This window comes from Sebastes fasciatus, chromosome 2, assembly GCF_043250625.1.
Source record: "Sebastes fasciatus isolate fSebFas1 chromosome 2, fSebFas1.pri, whole genome shotgun sequence".
Lineage (NCBI taxonomy): Eukaryota > Metazoa > Chordata > Actinopteri > Perciformes > Sebastidae > Sebastes > Sebastes fasciatus.
This window is the reverse complement of record NC_133796.1, coordinates 28,370,884-28,394,095: the sequence shown is the minus strand read 5'-3', so window position 1 is coordinate 28,394,095 and position 23,212 is coordinate 28,370,884. Positions and strand designations below refer to the sequence as shown.

Genomic DNA, 23,212 nt, shown 5'->3' with positions numbered 1-23,212 from the left:
AACAAGGCCACGGTGTTGTGATGGAACCTAAACCTACACTCCTCTCAGTTTTTATAACGTCTGCTGCAATGGTGTCCGAGGCTGATTGTTCTTTCCCATCTGAAACAATGCAGTGGAAAGAGTGTGTCGGAGCAGGAAAGTGAGCCAGCCAAGCCTCCAGTCAACTTAGAGGAGATCAGAGCCGAGATCAGGGCCGAACTCAAGGCGAAGATTGAGGAGGAGTCCTATAATAAAGGGTGAGGCATTCTCTCCTCATCCTTAGCTACACGCAAACACACTTATTGTTGTTCATCATCATAAATCACCAGATTTATGAGACTCATCAGTCATGCTGTTGCTGTTGTGCAGGTTTATATAATGTTTAAGGTGTTATTGATAACATTTTTATGTAGACAAATATAAAAAATAATAATAATAATAATACATCCACAGAGTTTTTAGAAAGGTGCCGAATAAGTGTATGGCTTTACCTAAAAAAAGTGTGAATTAATCGTTTAAAAATTGTTGGTGGGTCCAAAATTAATGTTTTGTTTATCTCTGTGGATGATATCTGACGTTGGTTCCCACTTTTAACAAGGTTTGTGAGCCAATAGTATAAAGACGTTGGTATCACGTGGTATCTCTGGGTCGTCAATGTTCAAGTTGCCAGTTAGTGTGGAAAATAACTGTCTGAGTTTGACGGTAAGTGCCTGGCAACCACTTGACGTGAAGTGAATGCAATGACACGGGGAAGGGAGAATGAGACATCTAGTAGCTGAATGTTATCAATAGCACAGATACTTTAAATAAATTCTACTTTATATGTTACTGCCTGATGATAGGACATCAATACTACTACTGTATATCGTATCATATACTGTATAGATCTTGCTGTTAAATTTGAACATTTCAAATGCAGCTTGCAAGAGGGACTGAAGCAAAGCAAAGTGCTCCAGAAGGAGAAGGAGGAAGAGGAGAACGCTGCAGAGAAATTGCTGGAATCGAAAAATAAGGATGAAGAGAGCGGAAAGAAGAGAAGGACGAGCAGGTAAACTGAGTCTGCTGCTTTAAAATATACATATATACAATATACTGCATGTTGTTCTTTGACAGTATTGACGTTAGCAGACCAAAATGACCAGTCTTCAAGTTCCATTCAAAATGCAAAACAACAAAAATGTACCTGAATCTAATCTACACCATGAATGAGAGTACACCCAAGACCTGTCTCTATGTGGCACATCTTAAGCTTTCAGTTTGCTGCATTAAAGTAGTTTAAATACATCAAGTGCTGCTTCTAACAAACAAAATTTGATTGTACAAATGTAAAGAGGTAGAAATCCACATCAGTATTTATATGAATCTTCCAGCTTTTAAGATATATTTTGTCATTTTGCACACCTATGAGCCTCTTGCAGAAAGCTGGACGTTCATGGTCACACATTTCTCAAGATAAAAACATCCTTAGATCATTTGAGTCCGGTTGGTGAATAATAGGGCTAGGCAATATATTGGTATTATATCGATATCGTGATATGATACTAGATATCGTCTTAGATTTTGGATATCGTCATATGGCATAAATGTCTTTTCCTGGTGTTAAAGGCTGCATTACAGTAACGTGATGTAATTTTCTGAACTTCCCAGACTGTTCTAGCTGTTCTAATATTTGTCTTTACCCACTTAGTCATTCTATCCAAATTACTGATGATTATTTATCAAAAATGTCATTGTGTTAATATTTTGTGAAACCACCAATAGTCAACCTTACAATTTTGTCACAATATCGATATCAAGGTATGTGGTCAAAAATATAGTAATATTTGATTTTCTCCATATCGCCCAGCACGAGTTAGTAATGATGTTGATGATCAATTAAAGATGCTCCTTTTTTCAAACTTGATACAACAACAACACTTTTGACATCAACATTATAAATTATAGCAAATCTTTATGTAGCTCTACATAGTTTGCATATTATGATTCATGAATGGTAAAATTTACAGCAAAAGGAAAAGGGTGAAATTAAATTTAAAGGAGTGAACTGCCATGTTCATTATTCCAATAAATATATAATCCATTTTACCCATCTTCAAATATATAAATCATTCTCATCATGTTATCACACAATACATTTTGATGATTTCAAGCTAGATTGTTGTTTTTTGCCACAGTAAATATTTACATCGAATACACATATGAAACTGTTGACAGCATTGTAAATACCAGATGTATACTGTATGATGTCATTATCTTCACAGGAGGATGGAAGAGGTCCTGGTTCTTCTTCGTCGCATTTGTCCTAAGATTCCCCTGAGTCGGCGACTTCTCTGGACCGCCCTGACACTGTTTGTGGCGATGTGTCTGGTTATCAGTATTTTTACATTCTTCAGTGGCTACTACAACAGACGTGAGGACACGTAAGCAGAGACGAACTTTGTGCGACGTTTGGACTGAGTGTAGCAGAACAACCAAAGAACCCCAGTACAGAATAACCGAGGTCTCTGACAGTTTACCATATCACCACACCCGGACTCACTTGAATCCACGACCCTGACTCTCCAGGGCCAAAGACGTTTTGGGAGGCTTTATGGATAATGTTGCCTTTATCATAGTTGACAGCATTAAGTTATAATTTAGTTTTGGATTGAACAATTGACAGATTGTTTGCTGCAGCAAGAAAAAATTCTGTTTAGGGACCAATTATATAGTGTGATGACATATACTGTATATATATATATTTATATTAGATGCATACGTAACATTTTGTGGTTTGGGTACTTTTTAATGATGAACATCTTCACTTTCCATTAAATGTATCCGTAGAAGTGTATATTTATCTACACTCTAATGTTAAAGTATATTCTCTCAGGTCCAATAGATAATAAAGCTCCTGAGAGTTTTTGAACTAATATTTAAAGATACAGAAAATATAGGATTTTTTTTTTAATTATTATTTCTATAATGTGTATTTAAATACTTTAAAATATAAGCACATTCCAAAGTAGTTCCGTAAGTGCAATATTTTGCAGTCGATGGTTCTCGTTTGTGCCATTTTGGATTGTGTCTTCAGAGCACTGAGAGGTTTTCTTCTTGTATGAGAGCACTGATTAGATGGCATAAGGCTTAGTTTTATCTTCTTTGCACATGTGTACCTGCCTGTGTTGTTTGTTTGATGCTCTGCCACTTCACCTTTAAATAAAGGTGCCTGAAAAGATATTGTAGTCATTTCTATTGAGAAATATAATGTGCTACCAAAGCAGGTTGGTGCTATAATCCCTTTTTTTTACCATTTGGGGGCAGTGGGAACAAGTTGTGAACACAACGTTGATATATCATCACTTTAAAGGTTGATGAGGTGAACTTGTTAGCAAACTTAAATACACATCCAGCAGTTACGCAGCATCATTATCATTCATTTGGCGTCGTGTTTCTGATCACCTGGTGAACTGAAGTCCAATATTTTCTCTCTTTTAGCTCTGTATTGGTTCTCCTCCAACTCCTAAGGGAAATATCTGGCTCTTTAGCTGATAAATGCTCCAATATGTTCACCAGCTAACTAGTTGCTAACTGTGCTGTGTCTGCTGTTTGGTGCTGAGCTTTCTCGCTTAAGCTTTTTTTAAATGAATAGTTTGACATTTTGCGAAGTACACTTATTTGCTTTCTTGCCTAATGCTGAATATGACGCTACAGCCGGTTAGCTTAACTTAGCATGAAGACTGAAAACAGGGAGAAACAGCTAGCCTGGCTCTGTCAAGAGAACTAAATCCTTCCACCAGCACCTCTAATGCTCACAAAGTCATACTTTATATATTGTTTGTTTATCTGAACTAAAACCGAATCGTAAAAACAAAAAGTCGTCAATGTGAGGTTGCGGGAACTATAAAAAGTCACTGTACCCAGCCAAGACATAGTACCTTCCCCTGGTAATTAGTGAAGTTTAGATGGCTTACACAAACAAGACAACACTTTTTAGTTTGTGGATTTTCTTTTTACTTCAGACGGAGCCGGGCTAGCTGTTTCCCCCTGTTTCCAGTTGCTAAGTTAAGCTAAGCTATTCGACTGCTGGCTGTAACTTAATATTTATCCTGCAGGCATCATAGGGTCGTGTCTAGAAGGTAACATGCAAACTCTCGCGAGATGGTTAAGGTTAGGCATTGACCTTGAATGGTTAAGGTTAGGATAGGTCATCGGGCAGCGAGTCTCGCGAGAGTTTTTTGCAAGTTTTCACAATTTAAAGGTTACCTTCTAGAAACGACCGCATCATAGTAGTATCAATCTAACTCTTGGCAAGAAAACTAAATGTATTCTGAATTATGTAATCAGTGGGCCTTTTCAACAGAAGATATTTCGACATGTCACAGTAGGAAAAGCACAGGTGTAAATAATAAAATGAATGATGGCTGAATTCCATTGTGGAGGCAATTTCTGTGAAGAAGGACTCGAACACCGAGAGAGCGTCTTTTAAAGGTTTAGTAAACACTTGCAAGTGGGCAAACAACCATAAATGTTCAGGACTGAGAGCCCTGAGTCTCTTCGTTTGGCGACATTTATAACCTTGCGTGCATGCTCACAGTCGTATATCTCACATTGTCTGTCCGACTGACACTTCTGTCCATTTAGGGTTTCTTGTCCTCAAATAGGCACTACATGTTTGTTGACTAGGTATGCAACACAGAAACAGAAATAGGCTTCAATGGCCATGAGTGTCACCTATCAGGACCTTAGGAATGTGCTGCATGTTTGTATTTTTCCAGCACATCCATTTACAGTATCTGCTTCAGTTTCAGGGTCCTGGTATTGTTCATGCTGTCAAAATGTCTATGCTGGTCATATTTTCTTGCTCCAACACATCAAAATTCCTTTATATTCCCGTTGGCGTAGCTTAATGACCCCATAGACACACAAAGTTAAATATCCGTCCTTTTCCATAGCTCACGTTTGTCATTTATTATGCCCTCATTGACACCTCACATCTGACAAAAACACCGCTGCGTGTTCGTCAGCTCTGCGTCATTTCCTGCCGTCGGGGCTTGTGTGGAGATGTTTTTGGGGAAATGGGATGTAGTCGTGTGCCAACGGCTCATCAGAGGATACCAGAGATCATAAGCATGTTCATGATTGAGTAATTTCCCGTGGGAGGAAATCATTTGGACAGGGTGCCCATTGTCAGATATCAGCAACAGTGCAAATCACGTACTCTATGTGGACTTACCGCACATATTACAAGCTGTATTTACACTTAAATTCAACAAATGTTCTTAACTGAAAAACACTTGTTTAAGTCAAAGAGAAATCTATTTAAATAGTCATTTAATGACTCCTGGAACATGAATTCACTGCATTTTGCCCTCTGCAGAATTTCTGCAGCTTTATCTCCTGTTGACTATTAGTTTTATCTCTCTGTCTCCTGGGCCCTGCTCCTAGAACATAATGATGGCTCTTAATCTGACCCGTGAGCAGTACTTCCCTCTTCCTTTTCCTCTACTTTCTGGCAATGACAGAGTCCACACACACCCCAGCCAACAGAATCAACTCTATTTAACCCTGTCATTTGGCTCACATGCACACCGTGCATCGCTTGCCATCCCTCTGCATTCATCCGACTCCACTCTGACCAGTCATAAGTATGATCTGGCTTTGCATCACATCGTTGTTGTCAATTACTCCAGTCATCTCTGATCAAACAATTGACACAAGCCACATCAGAGGTAAGTAATTCCAGCTGTTTTTATGCTGCATTTTTATAAAAATGTCTTTAGATGAATATGGGCAACTCCTCTTCTTAAATGTACCTAAATCTGAGAATGTTTTATATGTTGTTTTCCAGCTTTCCCAGCAGCAAACCAAACTGTTGCTGGAGTGTTCCAGGTCAGCGGTTTAAATTACCGCAACCAGCCTGAGTATGCCTTCAATGCCTCTGACGCTCGGGGGCTATGCTCGGCCCTCGGGGTCAATATTGCTTCGAAAGCACAAGTACAGGAAGCTCTCAGTAGAGGCTTCGAGACGTGCAGGTAAGAAATGATCACCTCAGGAATCTCAGTGGAGTTTAATGAAAAGTGCCCTGATGTTGTGTCATGTTTTTGTTTTTTTTCAGGTTTGGGTGGATTGATGAACACTTTGCAGTCGTTCCCCGCATCAAGGCCGTTTCCTATTGTGGCAAAAACCAGACGGGCTTGGTGCCATGGCGAGCGCCTGTTACACAAAATTTTGACGTGTTTTGCTTCAATGAATCAGGTATGACATTTTTGTATGATTGCTTTACACTTCACATTAAGAGGCAACAGTTGAGTAAAGATATCATGCATGTTGTTCTTAACACAGCCCTGGCTTTTTGTTCTTTAAACTAAACATATACATCAAAAGGTATTAACTCAGATTAGTGTGAATGGCTAGTCCTGACGTAGACTTAATGTGGATTTAGATGCATTTTTTATTGTATATTTTACATAACAATTTTATTGATAGCTACTTTGCTCTGAAATTCATGAGAAATGAATGTAAGACTGAAATTGTGGGGATCATAAAAGGTTTGTTTAAACATCCACAATTGTGTTATGTATGTTTTACTGGATTTTTAATAAACTAAATATGTGCCATTATTGCCAAAAAAAAAATTAGAAGTGCCTTTTTAATGAACTTGTCCTGCTCTATGTTAAGATAGCTGTATAACTACATCACTATCAGCTCACAGTTGCAAATGGGAGGCAGAAACAATTGTTGATAAACATACATTTATCAAATGGCATGCACTTTCTATAATCTAATCTCTCATGTCCTTTTTGTACATGCACAGATGCTGCAACACAATTGAAGGATGCAACAACTGATAACCCTTCGGAGGGTGCAAGCTCCACCCGGACCACGCACTCTACATCTTCATCCACCCTTTCTCTTCCCTCTTCCTCCTCAACTCTTCAAACCATAGACAGAGAGGCAGAACCAGTCCGGTTTGTCGGCAATGCACAAAGCTCTGCTGGAGGTATGAGGATTTTGTTCATTCATGCTGTGGAGGAACTTTGTGTTATATTCAATTCATACTGCACAGAAAATACAGTACAAGTAAAAACATATGAACTATAAAAGACCTTTTATCATTTGTTGTTTGGATGTGATTTTTTTTTCTTCGTATGACTAATGTCTTTTCCCTTTCATGTTTTATTGTTCCAGTAAAGGCTATAGCCATCACCTCAACTTGTGCCCTTCTCCTTTCTGCAATAATCATCCTTGCATACATAAAATTGTGAGTGGATTTCCATTTGATCATACCATATATATAATACTAAAGTCTAAAGACATATTTGTTGTTGTTAAATGATGCTTTCTGAAGAGGTATTATCTCTCGATTATATCTATTAGTGCATCGTCTGATTAATTTCTTTCTCTCTGTGAAAAGGAGAAGGAGTCGCGCTCTGAGCTCTGACAAGAAGCAGCAGCCAGAGTACATCCAGACAGAAGAGTGGACATGTGTGAAGGATATAAAGGAAACCAAGGATACTGCGGAGGAAGATGAGAGGATAGAAGTGGAAGACGATGCATCCGAGGAAGATGAGAGGATAGAAGTGGATGACGATGCATCTGAGGAAGATGAGAGGATAGAAGTGGAAGACGATGCATCCGAGGAAGATGAGAGGATAGAAGTGGAAGACGATGCATCTGAGGAAGATGAGAGGATAGAGGTGGATGACAATGCAAGTTAAACATCTTTCTGATGAGATTTTTTAAGAAGCACTCCATGGACAACTACTGAGTAATATTCATTTTAAGAACAAAGATGTGTTCCTTGTTTTGTGTGAAAGTGATGGAACAGACTGTCCGTAAAGGGCATTTATTTTTGTATATGTAATAAATGTGTGTGTGTTAGTATTTTCAGGTGCAGTTTAGCCACTAGATGGCAATGTTTGTTATACAATCAATGTGAAGACTGAAGTCCTTTTATTTTGTTTGCTGCTTCAGATAATGAACATACATGTAAATGCAACATTTCTACAACATTTTTAAAAAGGCATTTTTCATTATGAACTTAGGTATCTCCCATAACTTAGATATATTGATATCTTTCCAAACCTCTTTAAAACAAGCTATTTAAGAGAGAGACAGAGGAAATGTACCAGACATCATCTGTTATCAGAGTCGTCTCGACTGACGTTATGTAACGCGCTCTCTCAACCATTAGTGTTCTTGTGTCTGATGTACAGTGTATACAGTAACTTAAAAACATCACGTTTCAAACAGTATCTATGACATACCCCCATTCACAAAATGGAGTGTAAGGTACAGTTGTTTATACATTGTGGGTTTGTGTAATGACAAGCGTGTGAATGTGCTTCACACGTCTGTCCCTCGACAGCTTTGTCTAAACTTTTTAAGAACAAAGTGCCATCAGTCATCCTAAGCATGCGTCTTCACTTTACCAAACTCCTTATCAACTTGTGACTTGCTTTTTAGTTGACAGGATATTGTATTTTTCATTAAATCATCACAGTCACTCACTGGCACTTTTCAAAATAAAGGTAAATGGTGATTACTGACAGCTCAGCATGCTTGAATTCTCTCTGTTGAAGTCCATTTTATTTCTACTGGGAATTCATAGGGTCAGACTTCACTGCATCCACTATGAAGCTGAGTTCATTGCACAGTGTCTCGTGTCTGTAGGCCATGCGGATCTGGGCGACGTTGGTACGACGGATATCGTTCCCTTCAGGTCCGTCTTCCAGATAGTTCACTCCTATGAAGTGCCTCTTATCCTGTAAACAAACAACAAAATACATTATTGGGAGATAGATGATTAAATGTGATGGAGATTAGGCTGAAAAAAATGGAAAAAAGGAGGACTCAGTGTGACTACCTGGTGAGACAGTCCACTTTGCAGCACACTGTTTCTGGCTATTTCACACACATCACAGGTGCTGAGCTTCCACAGCTGAGCTGCGATAGCGTACTCTTCCATCAGTGGTTCCTAGAGTCAGGACACAAACTATGGATAAGAACTAAATCCATCTAAAGCACACTGCAATAGTATGTTTACGAAAATGTACACCAAGATTCTGGCATACTGAACTAGAAACACTATATTTTTTACCTTGGTGTAGTGGAACTGCATGGGGTCATCTGTGGACAGGGACACACACAGGCCTTTGTGCAGGAACTCTCTGAGAGGATTTTTGGAGTATTCCAGGAACAGGCTGTTGTTGCTGAGTGGAGACATGGCAATTGGCACCCGGGCCAGGTAGTACAGGTACTGCAGCACAGGGCTCTGAGGGAAGTTTTAAAAAAAGAAATACCGCTCTGACAGTCAGATAAACACATATGGTACACATACAGTACAGAAGCTCTGTTACTGTTTGATGTACATGCTGCACAATAACTCACAAGTACTGTATTGTTACATCTAAAACATCCAGGTTCCCAATAATGAACGCAATCTGATCTAATATTTGAATTTGTAGATCTTTATCCACATCCAGACTTAGATACAGTGAGATACAGTTGGATTATTGCAATTGTAATGAATAAATTACACAGATGAAAACCTAAAAAAGCAACAAGAAAGTGAGAGTCTTACTACCTTATTGAACAAAATGACTAAAATACTGTATATCTGTGCAGTTTGGGTTGTAGATCAATATCAGTGAGTCATTGTCAGCAATTGTTCTTTCTTCAGGAACATTCTCTCCATCCACCGGGAATTCAAAACTTCCTATTTCCTTTCTCTCACCTACAGTTCTCACATTTTCAGCTGTTCCGTCATGAACCACAGCGCTAATAGAGAGAAATGGGAGAGGACATTTCGGATGCACAAGCTGAAAAAAACTTGGGCTGTGGTCGTCCTATGTTACGTCCTAGTGTCTTTTCCTAGCCACTTTTCCTTGACCTCGATGGAACGTCATCAGGTCAAGGAAAGATGTGAAGGAGAATTCATAAGGACGCAGGAAAGGACAACGCTAAGAGAATTCAACTGCACTTACACTAGGCTACGCTGTGGATGTTTGTTTTCAGGAAAACAACATGAGTACAGTGACAAACTCAGTGCTGTACAATTCAAGTAAGGATTTCTGTCCAAAACCGAATCACACCTCCTAAGAAGGATGTTTCCAATAGTGTACAATCAAAAAACAGCGGCAATGGATGTTATTGACGTACGAATGGTGTGGCGCTTTAAATGTTGCTTCCGCAAGGAATTATGGCATTATCTCCTTTCCTTTGGTAAAGGATGATCCAGTGTACCCTAGTCTAAAGGAGATAAGAAAGGAAGCATTGAAGCACCTTTCCTTAGCAATTAGAGCTCTTATCATGGCAGCCTCTTAGATACTTTTGGGTAATTTTACTCAGTTTTTTACTAATTTTACACAGCCTTGGTCTCAAACCAACAAAGACTTCAAAACAGTCACAAGGAAGAAACGTTCATTTCAGTATTAATTATGTTGTCTTTTGGTCTGAAGTTAAGAGTCGAAACAAACACTTTTCTGTGTTCTCACATTGTGGTAGTTATTTTGGTCACTATGATGTATTTTGAACAAGTATTAAAAAGCACAGAGGATAGTCATATTATTCATCTTTGATCATTATAAATTCAGCAAAAAAGCATCTGAATTCTTGAATAGTTTGCCCTCGTGTCCACAAATCTGAAGTACCTTCTTCAAGTTGAGTCCATGTGCGATGTTGTCTGATGTGAGAAAGGCAGAGACCAAGTGAGTGATTGATCCAGCTTCTCCGCAATGGGGACGGAGCTGGAAGGTGCTCAGTCCACGCTCTCTATAGAGGACACAAAAGGACAATCAATATACAAGCAACTCATGGAGTGGTGTCTAAGTCTGCTCATCCTTGTATTTATCAGACTGAGTATTTATAGATATCAGCTGCATATAGAGATGTCTGAGCTACTCTCATCAGCTATGAGTGTTCAATAGTTCAGTACTAGTACAGTTCTTACTTTCCAATGATTAATTAATCATTTCATCCCTGAGAGCTCTACAAAGTAAACTGTCCACTGAGTGCTGGACCCACAGTACCAGGTCAGGTCCTACATTGTAAAGGCAAACATTTTCCTCCATCAGTCTCACAGCAAGGTGTGTGTTTTGAAGAGGGAAGAAGGCATTGGCGCTTACTTTCTGAGGTTGTTGAGGACCATGATGTTTGCATACATGTGGAAGATGTAGTAGCTGTAGGGAGGGTTGTCATCTGCAGTCCACTGTTCTGGCTTTGGGCTCCGGAAGGAGAACATGTGATCGCTGTGTTTGGACTCATCGTCCACGCTGTCAAACCCAGACACCTGCACAAAAAAATAGTCCCTTACTACTGGGGTGGTTTTATGAAGCCCGGCAGGTATCGAGGTCAAATTGTTTTTATTATTATTATGTCACAAATATTAGTTACTTGTTTCCTCTAGCCTATGAATTGTTTCATTTGTTACCTCAAATTAATAATTCATGCCCAGGAATTATTTAATCTTAGTCTCAAATTACAAAATTAATTTCCACAAGGCAACACCTTATGACCTTGTAAAATGTTTTTAACATGCTATAATGTTGTTGAGAGCAGATATGACATTTTAGTGTGTTTATTAATTGACAGAATATGTCAACAATTATAACTTTTTTTATAAAGACATAGTTTATACTATCACAACTGTGTTTTACGATATTGTCATTCATTATGTGTTTATACACCAGCCTCCACTTATGGGTGCCCATAGCAGGAGTTAAATAGGTTCATTATTACATTAATAAACACTTGTATCATCTTACAACTATATTATAGTGTGTTATAAACCATTTAAGTCTTTACTGCATGTAAATGCTAAATAGGGGTGTGTGTTTGTGTGTGTGTGGGGGTTCAAGTAAAGTATTACCTCCCACAAATTAATTGCAGTGAATAGGTAATATTAGATATAAATTAGAGACTTGAGCGAATTATTTTTGTGAACACAAATTAATAATTTAAAGGCATGAGTTCAAGGTCTAGGCACACAGTTTATAAAAAACCTCCTAAACCTGATGGGCTCTGTAGGTTTTGTTGTGATGGACCCTAAAAGAAATCAAGGCTCATCTTACATATTTGAGGAAAACGTGGAGTTGTTTGTGCTTCTGTGGGTTAACAGTGGCCTGAAATAGAGGAAGGAATATGTTCTCCAGCATCTTGCCAAAACTTGGTACCAGCTTCTTTGCCTTGAAAATATCACTGAAACACAAAAAAACATTGTATTATTTTTAGATTTCCCATTTTAAGAAATGATTTTAAATTGAATTATTCTTAAGGCTGTAGCACTCACTATATTCTGGGCACTTGAATCATCCACCTCATGTTTGGAGAGTGCACTTTGTGGTTAATGAACCACTTGGCCAGATTGTCCCACTCGTCTGGAGAGCGTCCGTAGATGGAAAGGCGCGGCTCTGCATGCTGGTACTTACTCTCCTCCAGGTCATGGGACACTTCCTGTTAAAGGTGAGAAGTAGAGTGTGCTAAACTGTCTCTGCGAAGGTTCTGACTAAAAAATGTATAACTACATGATATAATACCTTTATGATGCGAGCGAAATACTCCCCATTCATGAGGTTGTCTGTTTTCAGGAAGATCTCTCGAAGTTCATTGGCTCCCACTGGATTATACTTAGAATTGAACTTGTCAAACCGGTGGAAGGTGTGTCTCCCCTGTAAAAATTAGACATTTCAAAGCACCAAGAATGGTCGGTCATGAAAAAGCGCTAATCAATACTGGTATTAACCTGCGCTGGCAGGGAAATTAAGTGACACAAATTAGAGGCAGAGTGAGTGAAGGAATTGTAATCAGTGGAGAGATTTTGGACGTAATGCTAAATGACTGCATTTATTACATTTCTTACAGCATGTACATCCAGAGAGTCCACGGTGAGGTCATAGGGGTCCATATCGAGACTGTGGAAAACCTGCTGGAGGGTCATTTTTTGTCCATCCTGTTCCAACACCACACGGTCTGCATCAGTCTTATACGTTTCCTGGATGAAGGTCAGCAGGTGTTTCTGAGACATGCAGGCGGCTGCATGAATATGTGTGTCCACCTGAGAGACAGAATCAATGTCTATGTTCAGCCTATTGGACAAATTTTGTGTTTAGAAACACACACACACGGCTTTTCTTACCTTTTTTTCTTTTTTACAAATAGTTCAACTTAAAGTAATAGTTTGGGTGTTTTGAAGTGGGGTTATATGAGGTACTTATCCATAGTCAGTGTGTTACTTAGAGTAGATGACGGTCGGCATGCCCCCAGTTTGGAGAAACTAACGGTAGTACCAACACCAGAGCAAAGCAATACAGTGCTGTAGACGGGGACAGCAGCAAAACATAATTTAGCCACCTAAAAGAAAGGCTCACCTAAGTGTACGCTATATTTCGAATATTTTCACCGGTTTATCTTGCCGTCAGACAGCCCTTTCCTTCTCCTTTTCGACAGGGGACTGAACTGAAAGTGAAACTTATCTATGCTCTCTCGAAAGCCAGCATGCTCAGATGACAAAAACAGTATAGATATGTCTCACTTTCAGTTCAGTTCGCCCTCGGAAAAATATTCTAAATATAGCCTACACTGATATAATTTTTTTTAGGTGAGCCTTTCTTTTGGGTGGCTAAAATACGTTTAGCTGCTGTCCCCGTCTACAGCACTGTATTGCTTTGCTCTGGTGCCGGTGCTCCTGTCTGTTTCTCGATGCTGGGGGCACGCCGACCGTCATCTACTGTAAGTAACACACTGACTATGAATAAGTACCACATAAAACACCACTTCAAATCACCCTAACTATCCCTTTAAAGAAGAAGTGACAACATGTACTGAAATCATACGTTTAGGTGTTTTTACAGAGAATATTGGAATATATGCCATGAAGCTAGAAGTCTAACCTTCCTAACATTGTAGAAATCTCTGTGAGGCACACATTTCAGTTCCTTTAGCTCAGCCATCTCATTGAGCATCTCATGGAGGTAGAACTTCGAACTCAGGAAGTTTAGACGTCTGTGACAGTAGGTCTTCCTGAAAATCAGAGTGGACCTCAGTATAGTAAGTTACTCAGGTGGCAACAACCAGTTTTACAACTGGAGCTGTTTATTCAACCGGCATAGCTGTAGTGTCTTTTTGTTTTGGCAACTTACGTGGGTCCATCTGCAATCATGGCCAGCACGTGACTGAGGTCTATGGCAAAGGTCTCTAAGTCTGGGTAAGGAAGGTCATGGGGCTGTTTTTTTCTCAGAGCCTCGGCACTGTCGTACACGTTCACTATCCCGTCCTTCATCTTCAGTTCGTAGTTCAGATCATCAGGGATGTCCTCCATGCTGTAGGGATCCTCCCCATCTATTGGACAGTGGCACATATCTGGAGGCCACAACCTTGTTCTGTTACTGTCATATAAACCAGAATAAACCATCAGTGACTGTATCAATTAACCATAATGTGTATACACTTCAAACCTGGTAGAACCTCATCTTCTTCGCTCCATTTTGTTTGTTCAGCGGTGCGGAGAAACTGGGCTGTGGTTCTGCAGAATGTATGATAGGCTAGCTTGGAGTATTTCTCGCGAATAAGCAGAGCCTTAAACAGACTTTTGGCTGCCTGTTCATAGTCCTCCACTGTGATCTGAATGGGGAATGGACATGACACATAAATTCATCTTAAGTGTTGTCTTATTTAAAGTGGCAATCCTTAAGATTTCAGTCCTGGTTGATATAGAAGTTCTATTTGAGTGAAAAAAATGTACTTGTGCTCAGAGTTTAGCCGTCTGGAGTCTTTTTTTGTTGATACATGAGCATAGAAATATAAAAAAAATCTACAGTATTTCTATGTAGCCTACATGAGCTTCAAGTCTTCAGAATTGTGTGCATAGTTCCATCTTTTGTGGGTATACAACGTACAACTGTACTTTTACGGGAATGTCCCCACAGACACCCATTTCAGAATAATAATTATAATGCAAATATATAAATATTGCAATACTTTCATCGGTGGGCCATAGTCTCAATTTGTTACCATTGTGTTACCTCCTTCGGGGATAGATAGTGACTTAACAGACATTTATTCAAATGAAAATCTACGAGATTGCCACTTTAAGCCATTTTGGTTAGTGTACAATTATGCCGTTTCTTTCAACATTCTGTAAACACGACAATAATTAGATGGGAGCAGTAAATATTGACCATGTAAAGCTGCTAAAGCATTAATTTCTCTAATGGTGAGGCATACATTTATGTTTATAGTACTTACTCCAGCACAGTAATCACCACTAATAGTGACCCTCTGGTAATCAGGGCAGTTATCTGGCTCTGATGAGCAGGTGGGGCTGGGGGACAGGTATGGAGCGACTGTCACTGACCGCGTACAATCTATTTTCACTGGGATCTGCAGGCACATTGACTGGGAACGAATCATCTTCAAGCTTTTCTTCCTGCAAAATTAGCCATGTAATTATCATAAGTGAACATCATTAGTGGCATTGATCTGACTAATGACAGCATTCTCATAGCAGGGCCTACCTCTTGTTACTCTCCTCTGACTGTTGCTCTGCCAGCTCCTTAAGCAGCTCATGTTCCTTGGCTTGCTGGAGGCCTATAGGGCAGTCCTCAGGCATGGCGAACATTGATAAGGCATCCTTGCTGTCTTCTTCCTTTAGCGCTGATGCATATACTTTCTCTACTAGCAGCTGTGTCTCCTTCTCCGCCTCACTCAGAGTTACCTTCGGGAATTGACGAGGCATGTCTGCAAAAAGGTAGACGCTACAGTAAATGACGGGTGACAGAGACATGTAATCAGACCTGCCCTCTTTATCAGACCTTCACTTGCTCAGACCAGTTTGTGCTGTTTTGTAAACAAACCTGTGTAAGGGTTTTTGGGTGCAGGACATTCAAGAACTAACTGCTGCACAGCATCACCACCTGGAGAGCTCTGTGGGAATAGTTCATGTCCTACAGGATAAACACTTTTAAACACTTCACTTAAGTTGTTTTTTTCTCCAAACTCCAAATGAAAACCATAAAAAAAAATCACCTCTTGTGATGCCACAAATAAACCAGTACACAAGATTTTCAAGTCGTCAATATAATGTAGGGATATAACGTCTATCTTAGCCAGTTTACATATGCTCCCAGTTCATTCCACAGTCGCTATTAACATTTATCATCTTTATTACATTATATAGCTTTTTTCCAGTTACCAGTTTGCTGTATTTATTTGTTGTACTTTTTCATTCTTTGCCTTTTTCTTTTCAAGAAGTTTCGTCTATGTTAAGCAACAAGTCACTATGCTTTTAGATGGTGGTGTTATAACAATTATTATTATCAGTAAATGACTGTAATGGGATACTGGAATGGAAAACACTGGCTAGTAATGGAAACACTAGCTAGTCCTGTGGAATATATCATACTTAAGTTGAAAGCATTTTGAATTGTGCAGTGGTACTATGACATTTTGAAAATAACTTGTGTCAGATTGCTCCATTAAATATTCCAGATTCATGACCTTTGTAGGAATGCAAATCCTCCTGAGCTATTCTTGACATGTTACTTTACAGTGGCAGTCACTTTCAGCCTATAACAAAAATAATGGTAGTAAGTTTGTTTTAGCCTTTATCGACAGCATAGCTGTAAATAACACTAACATTTTTACTACAGTATGTAATCCTGGATACACTCCATCTGTTTACAGCCATGCTCACAGACACATACAGTACAGCAGCTATGTCAAACAGAGAACTGTCTATTTCTGCAAACAGATAACCTGGGTGAACTGACAGTGTCTTGCTGATATCCTTAGTGATACAGGGTACAGTTCTGGTCATTGGGAGTGCTGAGGCAACAACAGAGAGAGGCCATGCTGCATCATGGTGCCATATAAGCCAATTTTCCGCTCTACCAGGGTGCTTCCAGGAAGCTTATCATTCCGGACACACAACACTACCCTGACAACAGCTGTGAGCATCACACCACATGCACACTGTGAAAAGGGATAGGCTCATAAAGCTGTATTGATCTGGAGATGATGTCCCTTATCAATTATTAATTGTCCTCTCATACCCCCCAAAATAATTTCCATGAAACGAATACTTATATTGCTTTTTTTTTTTGTTCTCACAGTCAGGTGCACATACACAAACACACACATCACAGCCAACATCTGTATGTGGGGCACATTTGGGTAGTAAATGGGCTGAAAAATGGGCCCTATATGGGATTGTCCGCAGGTTCCATAATGGCCCAATGTCAATTGCCCAGATGGATCCCATGCAGGATTACAATGGGTGTTTTGTGGGCCCCAACTGGGCAACATACCCAAGACCCATCTTAGTTCCAGCCTTAAGTTTTATGTGGGTACTACATGGGGACTACATGGGCTGAAATATGGGTTGTAAGTGGGTTTGTCACAGTTTCCATGTTGGCCCCATGCCAATTACCCTTGTGGATTTCATGCAGGAGTACACTGGGTGCCCAATCTGGGCAACATAAACCAAAACCAATCTCTAATTTCCCATTAGTGACCCACCTGGGACTCACAAGGGTAGCCCACTTGGGGGAGCCCACGTGGGACCTATTTAGTTGACTCAACTGGGCCACATTTGTGTTGCCCATTCTGAGCCCATACACTAATTTCCCATTATTGACCCACTTAGAACCCACATTAGTTGACCCAAGTGGGCCCCAGATAAGATGCCCATTTTCAGCCCATACCCACTTGGTACCCAGGTACCCCCAGCATAACCCATGTGGGGCCCACATAACCGAGTTGGCTGGGATCAAATTGGACAGTTATATTGCCTAATCCCATCTGACAGCTGGACAGGAACTAGTTAAGCTAATTATAAAAATAAATGAAAAAACAAACAAACAAAAAAGCATTACCCCGAAAAAAAGCAATAACGTTTTCTGTTTATTCACTAAATTGAACTGATATCTGTTGAGGAAAAAGAAATTAACCAGACCATTATGACGTGTTAAACCCTGAAACTTGCTCTCATTTATTTCGGTCCTGTAAATTTACATGTGAATTGTGGAAAGATGTCAATAATTTTATACTTGTTAACATTTTCTCAGATTTTGCACTGTAATATAGAAATATTGTATTTGGTTGCTATGATTACAGTGACAAAGACAGTAATGCATTTTTTCATATTAATCTAATTTTAATTATCGCGAAGTTCCACATTCACAAGTGTAAATTTACCCAAAAAAAAGCCTAATTTATTTGTATTTATGAAAGAAATGGATCTTTATCAGTCAACAATTTCTTCCTCACAAAACAAAAAATCAATGAAAACAATGAATGTATGCAATATCTTTAAAGTTTTTAAGTGAAATTATTGTCATACTCTAGCCTGGTCTTTTTTTTTTTTTTTTAATTTTAATTTTATGTTGGTTTTGTTTCATTTCTGTTTTCCTTTTATGTTTGGCACAGCTCTTTGTTTATGTTTTCGCTATGCTTCTTCTGTATGTAAATGATTTTAATGTTTTCTGCTATTACTATGTATACTGTCATTTTGAAATAAAAAAACAAACAAAAAAGCATTACCCCGAAAAAAGCAATAACTTTGTCTGTTTATTCACCAAACTTAACTGATATCTGTTGAACAAAAAGGTTTTTGCGGAGGAATAAATGGACCAGACCACGATGACGTATTAAACCCTGGTAACCGAACCACACCCTTAAAATCACTGCGAGGCTACCAGTAACCACGTCACCAGCATCGCTTTGGTGTTGGTAAAGTTATGTTTGGCTAGTTTTAAACCGACTTTGCTAATATAGATATAGATAGGTACAATATACGCAACGTTAACATGACATTAACATGTGAATGTTCTCGTCGCTAGGTAACGTTACTGACCTCTAGTTGTCAAGCAGACCGTTCTCATCGTACATGTTTAACGTAGCATTAGCTTACAATAGCTTACTCGTTCTCCTCAGGTGCTGCCGCTGGTAAGTTAAAAGTAATAGCTGTTTAGACAGCTGTTTCAGCTTACATTAGGTAACTTGTTATGCAAAAAAAAATTGTATTAAGCCTATAGACTGTATTTAGCAAAAGAAGAAAAGTTTTCCTTCAACAGGCAACTTGGCGGTTACCATGACAACCAGGGTTGCGATCTCATGACGTGGCTGAAAAAATTGCGTTGAACGTCATCACGTTAAAAATCAGTGTTGACGTCAACCCCCCCTCCAAAATATTGTTTTAGTAGACAGTAAGAAGATATTCCTTTATTAGTCCCGCAGTGGGGAAGTTTGCAGTGTACAGCAGGTAAGGGGATAGTGCAAAAAACAAGATGCATCAGCTAACACAGTAAAAAAGAGCTAAACAAAGTGTAACAAAATATGAACCATTTAAATAGAAGGAAGTATAAAAATAGGAACAGTATATACAGTATTGACAATAAACAGACTATTAACAAAATTGCACAAGTGGAAAATGATATTGCACAGTGAGAATGAATGAATGAATGAATGAATGAATAACATTAGTTTACTTGTAGTAGTTTGCATTTATTTGTATTTTCTACTGTGTTTATTGTTATGCAGGACCTAAACTTGGTCTTTGATTGGATAAAACAAAATAAGCTGGTACTAAATATCTCAAAAACCAAATCCATTATTTTGCGATCTAGTCATAAGCTATCATCTATGCCCACACTGAATCTCTACTTGGACGGTGAACCTAAACAGCAGGTGGATAAGGTCACATTACTGGGACTAACTATAGACAATCAATTGTCATGGGTGTAGAGCACATTGACACAATTTTCAGGAAAATGGGAAATGGCATCTCCATGGCAAGAAAATGCCTTCCGTATGTTCCAGCACACATTCTGGGACAAGTAGTTAAATCTTTAAGTTTAAGCCACCTGGACTATTGCTCACTTGTATGGTTTTCTGCACCGAAAAGTGTACTGCGGAAACTACAAATTGCCTAAAACAGAGCTGCAAGACTAGTCTTACACTGCCCCATGAGGACGAACTCAGACAGCATGCATCATAAACTGTCATGGTTACCAGTAGAGAAAAGACTCGCCTTAAGCACAGCGACGTTCTTTAGTAACAGCATTTATTCTACTAAACCAGAGTTTTTATACAGTCAAATTACCAAATGCAGAGACGTTCACAGTCATTTCACTAGAACAGCAGGTGATGGCCAAATCGTGTTACCTCACCCAAAATCTAATGCCTTAAAAAAGACTGTCATTTATCGTGCCATCAATCATTGGAATAGCCGCCCTTTTTACATCCGTCAATCCTCTAACAAATCCTCATTCAAATACCATCTAAGAATACATTACTGAAGCAGCTGATTGATAGTCATTATATGGTCATATGTGTTTTTTCTTTTGTTCCTTTTCCCTGATGATGGGCCTTGAGGCTAAATGGTTGTGGAAGATGTGTATGAATGTGAAATTTATATATGTTTGGAAAATTTGAACATTATTAGTGTAACACAAATATGATGTTGTATATAGTATGTATGTGATAAATGTAATGCACTTGATTTCGGACCCCAGGAAGACTAGCTGGTGCCATTGGTATCAGCTGATGGGGATCCTTTCTAAATAGATAAATAAATAAATGCACAAAAATACTAAGGCAAATAACTGTCTTTGTTATTTTTTATGTCATTTTGTTTTATGTATCTATTAATTTATTTGCATCAAGTAATTCATGATTTCTTCAAATATTAATTTAGGTTTTTGCCAACTCTGTCATGAATAGTTAGTTACTCAACAACACCCAGCAGGGACTCATACCCAGAGCAACTCAGCCTCAGACTCCTTTCTGTTGACCATGTGCCTTGAATAACAGCAGATGTGCAGTGATGCAGAGAATAGCCTCTACTGTAACTTGACTGCATAGCCATTTTGCCTATTATCTTGTATTACATTTATATGCCTGTCATCAGTTCTGCGCTTACCTTCAGTGCCGCTCATAGCCATATCTGGGGGTGTTGTCATCTCAAGTGAAGCACTTTACAGATTCAGTGGCACCTTAAGAGATTCTGTCTGCATCTATCTGGGTCAGACTCAGTCAATCTATGAGTCTACGGTGGCATACAGTTATAGTTTTGTTTTCCTGACTGCCCATCTCTCTCTATTTTAAGGAGCAAGTGGCCTCATGTTGACAGAGCTACTAATCCAGACTATGTCAAAACTGGCTGTCGACAAAGAGAGGGCCTCACCGCCTTCTGCTCTATTTATCTCTCTCTCTTACTGTCTCTCTCAGACACAAACACACAAGAACTCTGTCACTCGCTCTTACACTTACATACAGTACAGTGTGCACACATAGTGAGGGAGTGAGGAAGTGACTCCTCACTACTTCTGTGGCAAAGAGGCATCACAACCAGGTAGTCATCACAGTTGTCCCTTTCAGTGAATAAGTCACAAGCTGCTATGATCATTTTCTTAAGCACCCCCTGTCCAAGTGTTTGCCCATTTATCTCTCGCTTATTAGCACTGTTTTTAACTTGGCTTTGACCTTGGTTTTGTACATCTGAGAATACATAACCCAGCTGTGGTTTCCTGGCAAAGTCACTCTGATTACCATTCAGATTTGTGTGATAGCAAAGACAGCTGACCCCATCTCCTATATATGATGCAGAGTTGCATAATGCATTTTATTTACATGTCTATACTTGCTGCCCAGCTATTTATAACAAAGTGACCAGACTGATCCTTTATGTCAATGCCGAGAACACTCCTCTAGCAGTCAGTGTGGTAAAATAACCTTCTTACTGTATGGTTCTGGTGCTGCTTAACCAGCATTATAATAATAATAATTAGCCTAATCTCACCACACCCTGGGCCCGGATAAGCAGCCAAAGATAGATGGACAAAATCACAAGCTGTGACAAATTTCATAGTGCAGCATCTCCCCTGAATTAACTGAGAAATGCATTTTATTAAATTATCTAATCAAAAGCATTTGCAGGGCTTCAACAATTTTTCTGAACAACAATGTGTTTTTTCATATCTGCTTGTGATGTACAGACGGTCATGTTCCTTGAAGTATAACAACAATATGGCAACAGAACAAATCTCTGGATGCTTGAATTCCCAAGAGAGAAACAGCTCTCTCGTACAACATCTAATTGTTAACATCAAGGTGCCTGCTGCAGGGGATCAATCAATTCCCATATGATAAAAATGCCCTTCCGTCTATTGAGGACTCCCCAACTCAGCACCCCAATAACAAACACAGGAGATAAAATATAATATTCAGCATTCACAGTAGCCTTTCTCTAATTGATCTACGTGTCTGGTTTAGGAAACATCAGATCAGATGGCTGACAAATAGAGTTATAGTGTAGCTCTGGAGAAAGCATTATTTGACACTAATGTGGGAAGTATCCTAATGGTGCCCACTCTGGACTGTGCTAATGTGGGTGTGTGCGCCCTTGTGTTTGTGAGTCTGCTTAAATGCACTGGAAATGTGGCAATGTGGAGCTGACCATATATCATCTCCACAGTTATGTTGGAGAATCATCATTCATTATTTCGCCTTCACTGTGTAAATCCCAAAGGAGGCCATTACCCGACCACTTACAGCCCTATCTCAGACCCAGCTCGCTATATTCTGCTGTCTTTATCTTGTCTTTTTTTTTGTCTTTTCTCAGACACGTCACTGCTGCTAATGGCTGAGCCCCCAAGTTGGCTCTTTGTCAAAGTCATATCTGAGAGAGAGAGGTCAACAACACACGAGAAAGCCATTTACATTACAGAGAGACACGGATGAGATAGGGAAAGTAAAGGAGCTCACTCTTTCCCAAGCAAGGACTTGACTGCTGCTTTAAAAGAGGCGTGTCTCCTTTTCTCATCTTTCTCAGTGGCCAGGGCCTGGAGAAGAGTAAAGATAAAAAGGAAGGAAGTGCACTCACCCATGAATGCAGAACAGCCTCCCTTGCAGCTATTCTCTAATACGTGTCAGATACATTTCCAGTAAATCTAGATGCATCGTTTTGTTATTGCACCGATGAATGGGTTTTGATATGGATACACATAAACCAGTTACCAGTTACAAAGTCGCACATACAGTATAACAAAACTGCATATACTGTAAACCAACATTTTATTTGAATGGAGATTTGAAGACAGAAAAATACTCTAAGTGATGTTTGCCTCCAACTGTCAATTATCAGTGGTCATCACTGGTTTTAGACTACTAAGATGTCAAATAATTGCACTCACCTCCTCAGGCTCTGCTGTCTCTGAAGTTTGTATAAACAGAGAAACATCTAAGTCATGCTGTG

At 39.3% G+C, this 23,212-nt stretch overlaps 3 protein-coding genes across 6 annotated transcripts in view; 2 read left to right on the top strand and 1 right to left on the bottom strand.

Annotated features, from left to right (window-relative positions):
* Positions 1–3,196, top strand: part of mrvi1 (murine retrovirus integration site 1 homolog) — a 43,128-nt gene extending 39,932 nt beyond the window's left edge. For both annotated transcript variants that reach the window (XM_074617139.1, XM_074617146.1), the window contains 3 exons: positions 114–236; positions 899–1,027; positions 2,241–3,196. In XM_074617139.1, coding sequence (XP_074473240.1) covers positions 114–236; positions 899–1,027; positions 2,241–2,403 — 415 coding nt within the window. In that variant the 3' untranslated portion in view covers positions 2,404–3,196. The remainder of the gene's footprint in view (positions 1–113; positions 237–898; positions 1,028–2,240) is intronic.
* Positions 3,197–5,529: 2,333 nt separating this feature from the next.
* Positions 5,530–8,518, top strand: lyve1a (lymphatic vessel endothelial hyaluronic receptor 1a). 2 transcript variants are annotated; one of them, XM_074617221.1, is made up of 7 exons: positions 5,530–5,690; positions 5,810–5,993; positions 6,077–6,216; positions 6,776–6,961; positions 7,150–7,222; positions 7,376–7,541; positions 7,618–8,518. In XM_074617221.1, exons 1-7 carry the CDS (start codon positions 5,609–5,611, stop codon positions 7,654–7,656), a joined length of 870 nt encoding a protein of 289 aa, XP_074473322.1. In that variant the 5' UTR covers positions 5,530–5,608; the 3' UTR covers positions 7,657–8,518. The 2 variants fall into 2 exon arrangements, with proteins under 2 accessions (XP_074473322.1, XP_074473313.1); XM_074617212.1 differs by having other exon boundaries at positions 5,531–5,690; positions 7,376–8,518.
* Positions 7,898–23,212, bottom strand: ampd3a (adenosine monophosphate deaminase 3a). 2 transcript variants are annotated; one of them, XM_074617176.1, is made up of 16 exons: positions 23,151–23,212; positions 22,723–22,799; positions 15,474–15,696; positions 15,205–15,385; positions 14,415–14,580; positions 14,100–14,319; positions 13,851–13,980; positions 12,821–13,015; positions 12,498–12,629; positions 12,251–12,414; positions 12,033–12,159; positions 11,088–11,251; positions 10,614–10,734; positions 9,062–9,235; positions 8,828–8,938; positions 7,898–8,726 (listed from the first exon to the last, which is right to left on the bottom strand). In XM_074617176.1, the coding sequence occupies exons 1-16, from the start codon at positions 23,195–23,197 to the stop codon at positions 8,556–8,558; spliced, it is 2,403 nt and encodes an 800-aa protein (XP_074473277.1). In that variant the 5' UTR covers positions 23,198–23,212; the 3' UTR covers positions 7,898–8,555. The 2 variants fall into 2 exon arrangements, with proteins under 2 accessions (XP_074473277.1, XP_074473286.1); XM_074617185.1 differs by lacking the exons at positions 22,723–22,799; positions 23,151–23,212 and adding an exon at positions 18,812–19,076 and having other exon boundaries at positions 12,812–13,015.

Bases quoted from the DNA above. Each gene is read 5' to 3' on its own strand.
- lyve1a (XM_074617212.1), top strand. From the start codon at position 5,609: ATGATCTGGCTTTGCATCACATCGTTGTTGTCAATTACTCCAGTCATC. The intron at 5,691-5,809 runs GTAAGTAATTCC...GTTGTTTTCCAG, and splicing joins TGACACAAGCCACATCAGAG to CTTTCCCAGCAGCAAACCAA. The intron at 6,962-7,149 runs GTATGAGGATTT...TTATTGTTCCAG, and splicing joins TGCACAAAGCTCTGCTGGAG to TAAAGGCTATAGCCATCACC.
- ampd3a (XM_074617176.1), bottom strand. From the start codon at position 23,197: ATGTTTCTCTGTTTATACAAACTTCAGAGACAGCAGAGCCTGAGGAG. The intron at 14,320-14,414 runs GTTTGAAGTGTA...TGTGGCCTCCAG, and splicing joins AGAAGATGAGGTTCTACCAG to ATATGTGCCACTGTCCAATA. The intron at 12,415-12,497 runs GTATTATATCAT...CACCTTTAACAG, and splicing joins ATTTCGCTCGCATCATAAAG to GAAGTGTCCCATGACCTGGA.